Source organism: Pipistrellus hanaki, assembly GCF_964339955.1.
Source record: "Pipistrellus hanaki genome assembly, chromosome: 1".
Taxonomy (NCBI): Eukaryota; Metazoa; Chordata; class Mammalia; order Chiroptera; family Vespertilionidae; genus Pipistrellus; species Pipistrellus hanaki.
In genome coordinates this window covers 170954892-170968847 of record NC_140503.1, presented here as the reverse complement: position 1 = coordinate 170968847, position 13956 = coordinate 170954892, and the positions used below count along the sequence as shown (strand labels likewise).

The 13956-nt window shown below is 40.9% G+C and overlaps 1 protein-coding gene across 1 annotated transcript in view; it reads right to left on the bottom strand.

Moving 5' to 3' along the window:
- LOC311625579 (UDP-glucuronosyltransferase 2A2-like) overlaps positions 1-13713 on the bottom strand; it is a gene marked incomplete at its 5' end in the record, with an annotated part of 49885 nt that extends 36172 nt beyond the window's left edge. Inside the window, 2 exons of the mRNA XM_084890052.1 lie at positions 3799-4567; positions 13660-13713. Of these exons, the coding sequence (XP_084746178.1) occupies positions 3799-4567; positions 13660-13713 (823 nt within the window). The remainder of the gene's footprint in view (positions 1-3798; positions 4568-13659) is intronic.
- Positions 13714-13956: the final 243 nt, after the last annotated feature.

Genomic DNA, 13956 nt, shown 5'->3' with positions numbered 1-13956 from the left:
TTTTAAAAAACAAGTAGAAAGAGTACACTCTAAAATAACAAGTAAAAGGATAGTTGTGTAAATATATAAACCAGTAACAGAGTTCACTACTATCAAGTATCATGAATTGTACATGATTTTATGTGCTATGCTTGTATATGACTATCCGCACAGTGGGCTTGTTTACACCAGCATGACCACAAACACAGGAGTATTGCATTGCGCCACAACGTTACAGTATCTACTACTGTCCTCACTAGGTGATAGAAAATGTTCAGCTCCATTATAATCTTATGAGACCACACTCATATATGTGGTTCATTTTTGATGAAAGCATTATTATGCATTATACGACTTTAAAGAGATCACTGAAAAAGTTAAAAATAGAACGCCATAACAATCCATCAATTCCACTTCTAAAGTATACTTCCAAAGAAAAGAAAATCACTGTTTCAAAAAAATGTCTGGACTGCTATGATCATAGCCTATCATTTACAACTAGAGTCCCGGTGCATGAAAATTCATGCAAGGGCAAGGGGAGACATGCAGTCCAAGAGCCCTCAGGGGATGTCCTACTGATGGCTTAGGGAAGCCACCAGGCTAATCAGGAGAAGGCACTGCCCCAATCACCCTGCTGCTGCTGCCAGTGCTACTGCTGCCAATGCCACTGCCCTCGGCCCTTGCAGCCACCAAGGTGTTTTCATCAACATGGACTCCAGTTCCTTTACCACAAAAAGATGACAACTTTCTTTAGGCATTTTCAAGAAGTTTCTTTCATAGGATATGAACTAACTAACTTTCTTTCTTTCTTCCTTTCTTTCTTCCTTCCTTCCTTCCTTCCTTCCTTCCTTCCTTCCTTCCTTCCTTCCTTCCTTCCTTCCTTTCTTTCTTTCTTTCTTTCTTTCTTTCTTTCTTTCTTTCTTTCTTTCTTTCTTTCTTTCTATATTCCTCTATTATTAGTATAGATACCCAAGACATGGTAACAACCTACCTGTCCAATGATGGGTGAATAGATAATGAAAATGTGATTTATATATATCGTGAGATATTCAGACATATAAAAAGAAAATCTTATCATTGCAACAACTTGGATGGAACTTGAGGGCATTATGCTAAGTGAAATAAATCAGACAGAGAAAGACAAATACCATATAATTTCACTTATTTGTGGAAGCTTAAAAAAACCACACACACAAAAGAAACATAAAGACAAAAAATACCCAAATTTATAGATACAGAGAACAGATTGGTATTTGCCAGAGGTGGGAGTAGGGGGTGGACAAAAATGGGTGAATGGAGTCAAAATATACTAACTTCCAGTTATAAAATAAATAAGCAATGTGTATATAATGTATAGCATGGTTACTAGTTAACAATATTGTATTGTATATTTGAAAGTTGATAAGAGAGTAAATCTTAAAAGTTCTCATCTTAAGGGAAAAACTTATAACTATGTGTGATAATGAATGTCAACTAGATTTATTTTGGTGATCATTTTTTTTCTCAATATATATGAACTAGAGGCCTGATGCATGAAATTCATGAAAGGGTAGGCCTTCCTTCCCCCACCTGCTGGCACTAGCTTCCCTCTGGCACCTGAGACCCAGGCTTCCCTACCAGCCCCAGCTTTGTCTGGAAGGTCATCCAGAAGGACCCCTGATCTAATTAGCATATTAAGCTTTTATTATTATAGATATCAAATTATTATGTTGTATACCTGACACTACTATATGTCAATTATATCTCAATTTAAAAATAAATAATTAATCTCTTTATCATCCCCTATAACACTCTTACCAATTGGGCATCAGTTTGTTTTAATTTTACCTAATAAACAACAAATAATAATGGAACAGCTTTTATCTTCTAAAAATCTTTTTGGTTAATTAATATAGTTCTTTCAATAGTAGCCCTGTTTTAGATGTGATAAATAAGTGTAGGTACAAAGAACCTTAGTTACTTTTCATGGTCACACATATAAGCAGAAATTGTTTTTCAAGAGCCTGCTCTTCTGAGTGTGTTACTATGAATTCCCATCTACATTATTTTTCTAGTTCATAAGCTACTTCAGTAGTACATGCTTTCCCCACATGTTTCCTGAAGTGATGCAGTAGCCTACAGTCTAACATTTATCCACTCTAGGTCCACATCTGTCCATGTGTTTTATATAAGACTAGAGGACTGGTGCACTAATTCGTACAACTGTGTGTTCCCTCGGGTTGGCCTATGGGATCATGCTGAAACTGGCTCTCCAACATCCCCCAAGGGGTCCAAGGATTGCAAGAGGGGACAGGCCAGGCCAAGTGACCACACCATTGTATGATCAGGCTCAGGGAGGGATGCAGGAGGTTGGCCAGCTGTGGAGGGGTCATGGGAGGGTCCAGAGCATGTCCAGCCCATCTTGCTTAGTCCCAATGGGCCAGACCCCAGCAGCAAGCTAACCTACCAGTTGGAGCATCTGCCCCCTGGTGATCAGTGCACATCATAATGAGCTGTTGAGCGGCCTTAGCATATCATTAGCATGTTACACTTTGATTGGTTGAATGGATGACTGGACACTTAGCATAATAGGCTTTTATGATATAGGATGCAATCTAGTCATAAAATGTCCCTTCAGATTGTTCCAAGTTACTTGTTAATACAAGTCAAGATGCTTAGCATGACATACTAGACCCAGAGACATAGCAGTATCAAACAGACTGTCAAATCTCAGAAGAAAGGTAGGGGAAGGTGGACAGGTGGGAAGAGATCAAACAATTAACTTGAATAACCAATGGACACAGACAATAAGGGGGTAAAGACCTGGGCTGGGGGGTGGGGACAGGTTGGAAGAGGTCATTGGGGAACTAGTGGGATGTAATACTTTCAAAATAAAATGTAATACTTTCAAAAATAAAGAATTTTTAAAAAGGAAAATATTTATGTAATTCACTCAGTCTTGTCATCTTCAAAGTTTTTCCCCATTCTTCTGCACCTTACACTTTGACCTTCCTAAATACAGATTTGTTAATAATACCCACCGCACATGTGCTATTTCTAGATTCCACAATATTAGGCACACTGTTATTCCCCACACACACTTCATTTTCAGGAAAATTCATATTTACTGTTTAAAAATTTATTTGTGTATCATCTTAACTCTGAAGTTTTTAAGAGTACCACTCTATCCTGTCATATATGCCTAGCTCCTTTATACCGTTACTGTTCTTTATATATATTTTCATTTTCCGTGCCATTCATATTGTAAGTATTCCCTTTCATCTCTAATTTCCCTGTTTGACTGTGAAAACCTTGAAGCCAGAAACTTCATCTTAGTTTTTTTTGTACCTCTCTATCCAAGAGAATGCCTGCTAAACAGAAAGAAGTCGATGAGCAATGATCAAAGATTATTCATATACATATGTGTTTTTAAACACACACACACACACACACACACACACACACACACACACAGACACAAAGGTTTATTTAATAATGGGCTTGCAGAAAGCTTAATCTCCTTCAGCTCCCCCCACATACACACATACCACTGAAGTTTCTAAGTGATTTCTATTTTCAATGTAATATGTAAATGGAATCAAGTTCTAGTTTAAAAATTGTATTTGTCTCTGTATGTTATGCATAAAAATATGTAGTTGGTATCTTCATGTCCATAAAATCAGAAAACAACAAACTATAGTTCCAAAGCATGTTGCATTTTATGTTTCCTGTTATCAAATGGTAGTAATAGATAGTTAACAATATGAATGATTAAAAATTATCTGGGAAATAAAAAAAAAGCTCTGTTTGTTTTAATTTAAATAATACAAAGTTACTTACCCAAAGCTTCACTATAATAGGCATCCCACGATTTCCAAAGAATATTAAACATGTAGTCCTGTAGATGGTAGGAAATGAAATTTCTTATTCTGTCAGTAAAAGACATCTGGTCGGTGAGTTCTGATAAAACAGCAGGAACATAGGAAGGAGGATATGGTGTCTTCCCACAATGTTTTTCCACTGTCGATGCTGGATAATACTTCAAGGAGTACATAAATGGAATGCCAAGTTTTAAAGCTATTATATCACCACAAGGAAATACTGGATCTGATACCAGGACCTCAAATTTGCTTTTCTTCAGCTTTTTCATCAGCTTTTGGTTTTTGAGAACACCATCACACATTTCTTTATTCAGCGCATTGAGGTCCTTGATGGGTAGGTCAATTTCCTGATAGAATCTCCAAATGGTTGAAGGAGTTGGTTTATTTTCCATCCATGCCAAAATAAAATTCCTGACCACTTCTTGCATTTTTTCTCCCTCAAAGGGCACCTTATATCTTTCATATGTAAAGTATGGGTTAGAGATGGGCTTGATGTGAAATGCAGCAGAAGAAACTAGGACAGTCACATTATGCTGTTTGTTGATCAGCTCATCTATAATTATCTTAATATTTAGCCAATGACTACCGTCCACTGGCCAAATCAGAACATTCCCACCAAGAGTGATTCCCAGGAGACTTATCTGAAGAGACAACAGCAGAATGGATTTTTCTAACATGATGTGGCTTGACATAGAAAATTTGATGAAATGTGGTGCAGACAAATTTTTCTGCTTCTAAAACAAAAAGGAAAGACAAATTATTTTTAAACTTTATTCAAACCAGTGATACCCTTAAAATCTTTTTCTCTACCAAATGTTACTTGTCATGGTAGCTTCATATTTTATAATTGCAGGTTTAGGGGCAACATGTATTGTATCTGTCAACTTGTTGCTTTAGCTTCAATTATGATTCTTTTTCTTAAACTTGATCCTTCAACCCTTTCTTTGCATCTCATAATTTCTAAATTCTTACTATTTGATTTCTTGAAGCCACTGTCTGTCTGAACTCTACACTCAGACCTGGGAACTGATACTTCATATGTGACATGAAATGTAAAGATGCAAACTCTATAGTTAACTCAGAATGTAGAGATGCTAATTCTATAGGTTACTCCATATTTAATACATTTTATATCATGGCATTAGCAAAAATTAATATTTTTAAATATATCTTTATTGTTGAAAGTATTGCAGATATCCCTTTTTTCCCCTCAATTGACCAGCTCCCTCTATTCCTGTGCTTTCTGCCCAGGCCTACCACACTATTACCTGTGTCAATGGGTTATGCATAGATGTATATAAGTTCTTTGGTTAATTTCTACTTTCTTTCTCCCTCCATCCCCACCCCGTCGTCCCTTCCCTCTCACATTTGTCAGTCTGTTCCATGCTTCATGTCCCTGAATCTATTTTGTTCATCAATTTATTTTGTTCATTTATTTCACTTACTAGAGGCCTGGTACGTGAAATTTGTGCATGAGAAGAAGGGGATGTCCCTCAGCCCAGACTGCACCCTCTTCAAACTGGGACATCCCTCTCACAATCGGGACTGCTGGCTTCCAACCCCTCACCTGCCTGCCTGGTTGCCCCTAACTGCTTCTGTCTGCCAGTCTGATCACCCCCAGCCACTCCCTTGCCAACCTGATCAATGCCTAACTGCTCCCCTGCAGGCTCAATTGCCCCTAACTGCCATCCCTTGCTGGCCTGGTCACCTCCAACAGCCCTCTCCTGCAGGCCTGATCACCCCTAACTTATCTCCTTTCCCAGCCTGGTTCCCAAACTGTCCTGCCCTGAAGGCCTTGTCCCTCCCAATGCCTTCCCCTGCTGGCCTGATTATGCACCACTGTCCTTCCCTGCAGGCCATCTTTTGGCGACCATCTTGTGTCCACATGAGAGCAACCATCTTTGACCACATGGGGCTGGCTGACCATCTCGTGTGTTGGAGTGATGGTCAATTACCTATTTATTATATAAGATAAGTGATATCATGTGAATACTGTCTTTCTCTGGCTTATTTTACTTAGCATAATACTCTCCAGGTCCTATTATTGTAATTATCAGTTATCTTATCTAATAAAAGAGTAATATGAAATCAACCATACCTCCACTACACCCACAAGTCATGCCCAGCAGCCAATCAAGAGTGAGTATGCAAATTAACTCAACCAAAATGGCTGCGGCCATGGAGCGAGCAGGAGGCTTGGATTTCCCTGGCAATGGAGGAAGCCAAACTTCCTGGCGGGCCCAGACCTCTGCTCAAGGCTACAAAGTTTCAATTATAGAAGATAAATAAATCCCAGATACTGAGGCCCACACTTGGGTCAATGGAGGGAGAGGCGGGGAGCATGGCTGGCCTGCAAATCACTACAGCTCCTCACACAGGCCATCTCACGCCCCAAGGGAACTCCCAACCTGATTTGGGACACCCTTCAAGGCAAACCAGTCAGCTCCCATCCATGCACCAGACCTTTATCCTATCTAATGAAAGCATAATATGCAAATTGACCACTACTCAAACACATAAAATGGCTTCCCCCATGTGGTCAAAGATGGCTGCCCCATGTGAACACAAGATGGCTGCCCAAGATGGCCAGCAGGGGAGGACAGTTTGGAGAGGCCAGGTCTGCAAGGGAGGACAGTTGTGGGTGATCAGGTCAACAGGGGAGGGCAGTTAGGGCTGACCAGGCTGGCAGAGGAGGAAAGTTGAGGGTGATCGGGCCTGCAGAGAAGAGCAGTTGGGGAGGACCCAGGCCAGCAGGGGAGGGCAGTTAGAGGTGACCAGGCCAGCAGGGGAGGGCAGTTAGGGGTGACCAGGCTGGCAGAGGAGGGAAGTTAAGGGCAACGGGCTGGCAGGGGTGCAGTTACGCATCAATCTGGCTGGCAGGAAGTGGTTAGGGGGTGATCAGGCTGGCAGGCAGAAGCAGTTAGGGGCAATAAGAAAGGCAGGCAGGTGAGCAGTTGGGAGCCAGCAGTCCTTGATTGTGAGAGGGATGTCCGACTGCCCATTAATCCCTGATCCTACCGGGATCAGGCCTAAATGGGCAGTTGGACATCCCTCAAATGGCCCCAGATTAGAGAACGTGCAGGCTGGGCTAAGGGACACACACTCCGTGCACAAATTTTGTGCACCAGGCCTCTAGTTAATAGATAAGACTATTACAAAGAGAAGACTTAAAATATGAAGTACAAACACAGTAACTATAATATTTATTATTACTTTATCTTAATAAATCACTGAGGAAAAAAAAAATGGCAAGTAAGCAAATAAACTGTGTACGAGTACTTATGCCTGAGATGATGGGTAATGTTACTAGTAAATAAGAGTTCTTGGAAGAGAATTGCTAAGTCTGGGAAAAATTAGTGACCTCCACCCTAACCATTTTATAAGTTATAGGTGCTTCTAACCTTGTCCTCTATCTCCTGCTGGTTTGTAACCTAGGACTGGGGACTGTCCTTCCCCTAGCTTAAGTGTGCACCTTTACTTCTGGGATCTGTAAGTAATAAATCTTGTGACTATTTCTATTGTGTGGAAATTTCTATTGAATCTTCACCTTCAATCAAAACAACTCCTAGTACTTCCCATGCACACACTCATCCCGCTGTGCCTCCTCATTCAGCATGTCATTATATTCATATTTAATTATATACATCAACTCTGGCTTCACCACAATTGGTAGCCACGAGGGTGGGATTGTGGGCACAGATTGTACCCTTATATAATGCCTTTGACCTGCATGTGGCTCACTAACTTTCTGGGAAGGAGATGGCAATGCCCTGGCCCATGACATCAGGGAACAACCTCATCCTAAATGCTGCCACCAAAACCTTCTTTGACAGAGGTGTCACCAAGGAAGACTAAATTCCCTGCTAATGACCCTGTGAGTGGCATTCTATGGAGTTAACTATGTGTTTACCACAGAGCTTCCTTGCCTGTTATAATGCGTGCTGCTCGAGTATGAGGTTATCTGCCACACTGCTTTCTACTTCACCTTTGAGCTCAGGAAAGCCAAGATATGTGCCAAGTCTCACAACTTTAAGGGGCCCCAAAACACTTCACCAAGTTGCTTGCCATCATCACACCCATTGGATTGGTCCACATTATGCATCCTCTTGGGAGTTACTGAATTTAATTTTTATTAGGAAAACCTTTTCCTGACTGTGGATGCTGCTACCACAAAGCCCTCTACCTACAACTCCCCAAGACTATACCACCTCACAGCACCCTTCACCACAATCACTGCTCAGGATTCCACAATCTTTGCTTCTGTTTAAGACTGCAATAGGTTTTGTTTTGTTTTGTTTTTTTATTGATTTCGGAGTGGAAGGGAGATGGAGAGAGATAGAAACATCAATGATGGGAAAGAATCTTTGATCAGCTGCCTCCTAAACACCCCACACTAGGAAGTAAGCCCATAACCCATGCCCTGACTGAAAATTTAACCTTGACCACCTGGTTCAATCATTGAGCCACACTAACCAGGGGAGACTCCAATAGTCTTTTTTTTTTTTTTTTAATTTAATAAATCTTTATTGTTCAGATTATTACAGTTGTTCCTCTTTTCCCGCCCCCATAGCTCCCCTCCACCTGGTTCCCACCCTCTGCCCTACCTCCCCCCACTGTCCTTATCCATAGATATGCAATTTTTGTCCAGTCTCTTCCTGCACCTCTAACATCCCTTTACCCCTGAGAATTTTCAGTCTTCCCTTTCTATGCCCCTGATTCTATTGTATTCACCAGTTTGTTCTGTTCATCAGATTTTTATTCACTTGATTTTTAGATATACTTGTTAATAGATATGTATTTGTTGTTCATAAATTTTATCGTTACCTTTGTCTTCTTCTTCCTCTTCTTAAAGAATACCTTTCAGCATTTCACATAATACTGGTTTGGTGTTGATGTACTCCTTTAGCTTTTTCTGATCTGTCAAGCTCTTTATCTGACCTTCAATTCTGAATGATCGCTTACCTGGGTAGAGTAATCTTGGTTGTAGGTTCTTACTATTCATCACTTTGAATATTTCTTGCCACTCCCATCTGGTCTGCATAGTTTTTGTTGAGAAATCAGCTGACAACCATAAGGGTACTCCCTTGTAGGTAACTAACTGCTTTTCTCTTGCTGCTTTTAATACTCTCTCTTTGTCTTTTGCTCTTGTCATTTTAATTATGATGTGTCTTGATGTTGTCCTTTTTGGATTCCTTCTGTTTGGGGTTCTGTGTGCTTCCTGGACTTGTAAGTCCATTTCTTTCACTTGCAAAATTGCAAAAGCCTCTGTGCTCAGCTTGGATGGGGATGAGTCTCAGGGTTGAGCAGACAGTCTTGGCTTCCCATCAGTCCTTCCCTGTGATGCCCCTGGGTCTCAGTGTCCCTTGGTAATTACTGCAAGCACCTCTAAGAGTAAGCCGCCTTCAAGTTTTGCCTGCTGCCAGACAGTCCAGTTTCTCCCCCAATGAATCTGGATTCCCAGATTCTCGCATGGTTTGGAGTTCAGCATTGTGGGGGAGCTTCCATTTCCCACCCACTAGAGCACATGTGTCAAACACAAGGCCCGCGGGCCAAATCCAGCCCGCCAGGCCTTGCAATGTGGCCCGCACCGCGCTGTCCATCACTGCACTCTGCTGTCAGTTTATGACATTGTCAGTTTATGACTGTTCAGTAAACCATTCGGCCCGCGATTTAGGCTGGATTTTAGATTTTGGCCCCTTCTCTGATTGAGTTCGACACCCCTACACTAGAGAAATCCAACAGCATTCATCAGTCAGTCCTCTCTTCAACTTACGCCTCTAAACCTCTGTCTTTCGGGGCTCCCCTGAGTTTTAGCCTGAGAGTCTAGATTCCCCCTGTATAAGTCTGGATCCCCAAGGTCTCACCTGGAACTGGGGTTCTGTGCAGTCTGAATTGGGGTTCAGTGCAGTCAGGAGCTTTTGTCTCCTTCCTGCTAGAGAAAGCCAGCCAGGTACTCAGCCGCCAGCGCACATGTCTCCATACCTCAGCCTTTTGCAGTTCTTCTGATTCTCTGTGAGCTTTCTTCTTTTATTCTAGTTGTAGAATTTCCACTCAGCCAGCTTTCCTGTGGTTCTGGATGATGTTCATTTTATCTTTTAGTTGTAGTTTTGAAATTGTTCTGTGAGGCAGCAGTTTAGGTGTTTACCTATGCTGCCATCTTGGTTTCTCTCCTCCAATAGTCTTAATATATTTATATAATGGGCAGAAACAAGTGCTTATTTTGGGGTGCCTATTCAATTGCTGGGATCAATAAAAGCTGTTTCCCAAGTTAGTGGCCTACCCTGCTAATTTTATTTATTTATTTATTTATTTATTTATTTATTTATTTTTATTTTTTAAATACATTTTTATTGGCTTCAGAAGGAAGAGGGAAAGATAGACAGAAACATCAATGATGAGATAGAATCATTGATTGGTTGGCTCCTGCAAGCTCCCTCACTGGGTATTGAGCCCGCAACCCGGGCATGTGCCCTTGACTGAAATCAAATTCGGACCCTTTAGTCCACAGGCTGACACTCAATCCACTGAGCCAAACTGACTAGGGCCCAGCTGATTTATTGACCCTATCCCCATTTGCCCAATAGAAAGCATCCACGTTACGCTTTAATTTGCCTTATGCTCTCTATGGTGTTCAATAGTTTCCATTCAGGACACGTCTTACAGTAAGTGGCACCTGGCAGGAACCTCCAGATGCCCTTCAGGATCCTCCATATCTGCCCAGGCACCAACAGCACATGAATATGACCTACACCTTGACCATAAAAGCACAATTCTTGTGGTCTTGGGCCCTGTGGCCCAGCCATCTGAAAATAACCCTAATTTATTCTGGCTTCCCTGGGCACACAGTTGATGTCCATCCTGAGCCCAGTGCCTTGGGGCCACACACATTCCTGGTTCTCCAATTGTGCACTGCTAACCTCAGCCAATGCCTTTTGCTCTGTGCTGGCCCCTTGGGAAGTAGTTTGTCCAAACTATGTACTTTAGCCTCCCTGGGACTACCCTTACAAATCATTGAGCAGGACACCCAATTTTCTCCTTTTATGACCTCTCAAGTCAAAATTATGCAGTATCCATCCCCATTATTTTTGGGACTAGAGTAGGTGCTAATACACTTGAAATGCAGCCACAAATCATTAAAGCAAGTATCATTCTGTCAGCCATCCTGGCTGAACACATTGGGCTGTTACATAAGAACATTTTTGCAGTGATAACATGATTCTTTAGTATAAATAGCTTGGGATAATTGTTTAGTTTTAGATTACTTATTAGATAAAACAAAAAGTGAATGTGCTTACAAAGGGTACCACCTATTACATGGATATTAATAATTCTGTATACACATATACAGAAGTTGGCCCCATAAGTACAAATGCTACATAATCTCACCCATATTTTAAATTAAATATCTACCTTATCATAACCAAGGGCTTTGGTTTAGTTTATTGGCTGGACCCTAACAAAAGGAATGTGGCTGATGACTAAGAACAGGTTTTCAAACTCTCACTCACCTATGGATATTGGTGATTGTTATTTCTGCTTTTTTCAAATATTGCAAAACCCTGCCCCAGGCTTTAATATCCTCACTGTCCAGACTGTGAGTTTCCCTGAAGGTTAGTGGCTAGGCATCCTGGAGTCAATTGCCATGAAAGTCATCTTTTGAAAAAGAACGACTTTTTTTTTCTGCCTAGGCAATTTACAGTCTGAACACAACTCACCTCCAGAATCTGGACATTTAGATAAATGCCCGCCATAAATTCCATTTTACTTTTCCTGGGGCCCCTCTAAAATAAACGCTTAGAGTTTAGCCTGGGAAAAGTTAGGGATCTCTACCCCAGCCACCTTAAAACTCATAGGTGCTTGCTAGCCTGCTTCTATCTCCTGCTGGCATGTGCTCTGGAATGGAGGACTACCTTTCCTTGGCTCAATTGTGACCTTCACTTCTGGGATCTTTAAGTAATAAATCATACAACTTTTTTTCCATTGTGTAAGTGTATTAAACACACACCTTCAATCCAAGTTACCCAATGGATTTCATCTCCCCAAAGTGGGAGTTTGAATGTTTTAAAGTTTTATATTTTCATTATGCAACATCTCCATGAATTATAATTATCTATAATACACTCTATCATACACTTCCCTCAATATTTATATAGTCATTCTGAAGTGTAACTCCTGGGATGAAAAATTCTCCAAATTATTTCAAAATAGAACTAAAATTTTTTCAAAGGAATTAATAACACAACCCAAAAGTTAACCCACAATCGTATAAAGGTTGATATTGCTATTAGAGGAAAATATAAAATGCATCCAAATGTTTATTATACAATGCTTTTATATAGCTTATACACTGATTTAAATTTCTTACCTGAGGTTTACAGCTGGACCTTTAAAAGCAAACTTTGCCATTAGGTACCTGAGCATAAATAAACCCTGGCTGGGCAAGTGTGGTATAAGATATATGATCTTAAGTAAACAGACTTGTTTACTCTTAGCATTTCTCGTGCATTATAGTAATAAGCAGATTAAGCTTTGTTAAAGGTATATCCTTCAATGGCTATTCTGGCAAGTATTTGCATTAAATATTGCCTTTGCTATCATGGTCTCCATTGCTCCCATCAACCAAGAATGTCAGATGTATCTGAAATAAAGACTGATAATGATTAATAATCTCAGCTTATTATTAAGAAATATGTAAAATTAATATATCTCAAACTAATACAACATAAACTATTATTATTATTGATTATAAAAAGAAATTTTAAAAAATTAAAGTGTCTTTTTTTTCTGAGTCCTATAATGATGAGAGTTGGTTATGTTAATTCAAATGAAGACACCACAGCAGTGTTAAATTGCACTGAGTAATAAAGAAATATCTCTGAAAAATCTTGTTGGTTTTTTTAATTTTAATATATTTTAAAAGGTACTAATTTAGATAATTAAATATGTGTTTTAAAGTTTTATGTTTTCATTATGCAACATCTCCATGAACGATAATTATCATTATGTTTCTTTGTCCAGCCATTTTAAAGGAGGAAAAAAGAAATAACGTTGGTATGTCTTTTGTCAGAGAGTCCCCAAACTGTCATATTTAGTAATAACTAAGTACTGGAACAGAACCTGACTGTTTATTTTATTAACTGGCAAACAAATGTGACAATAACTTCATACAAATTTTAAGCGGTGGCTGAGAATCTTGAGGGACTTCTCAGCAGCAAAAGTCCCTCTTAAGTAGTTTGGGGCCTCAACCGCGTGCTGGGCTCCCAAATCTGGAGCACTGGAGCCAGGAAGAGGAGCATACATAACTTCTGGCTGTGAAAATCAGTGGAGATTCTACTGTCACAGAGAGACAGGAGTCTGATAGAAACCCAGGCACCCTCTATAAAGGCCAACACACAAAATCTGTTTTGTAGCCACTTACCCTCGACTGCATCAGAGGGAGCATGGCTCAGAGTGGACAAAGGTTGTGCAAAGAGAGACTGGGTTGTGTGGCTCCGGTGAGAGAGCTAAAGGGACAGTTGCCAAGGTTCCTGTGCTGAGGTCCTCTCACACACTGCCCACAGCCACCATATTTTCTGGGTCAAGCACTGCCCTTCCTGCATCAGCCTGAAGGAACTCCTGACTCCATGTTGCTCTGCCTAGCCAAGATCATGCACTGTGGGGGAGTCTGCTGTCTGTGCCCACAGTATAAGCTTTTTTGGAAAGGCTCTGCAGGGTGAATGCAGAGGGTATCAAAGACTAAGTTGTATGGTTCTAGGATGGAACCAACCCCCTCTCCCCCCCCCTCCGCCGCCCCCCCTCCCCCCCCCACACACACACTTACCTGCCAGAGCAGCAGCAACCCAGTCTGTATACCATAGCAGCACTGTCTCACCATGAGATAAATACTAGCCTAGCAGGGAGGGGCCACCAGGAGTCAAGAGAGTCCTGGTGGCCCCTCCCTGCTAGGCTTGCATTCAGAAATATTATTAGTTGGCTATGGCCAGCCTAAGCCTACAGTGCAAAATCATTTGGAAGACTCTTGAGCAGACTCTGGGAAAGACAAAGTTGTGTGGGTAAGTGTGGGTAAGGATCATATTTCCCTTCTCATGTCCAATTAGCACCCCATTTCTGTGCAAAG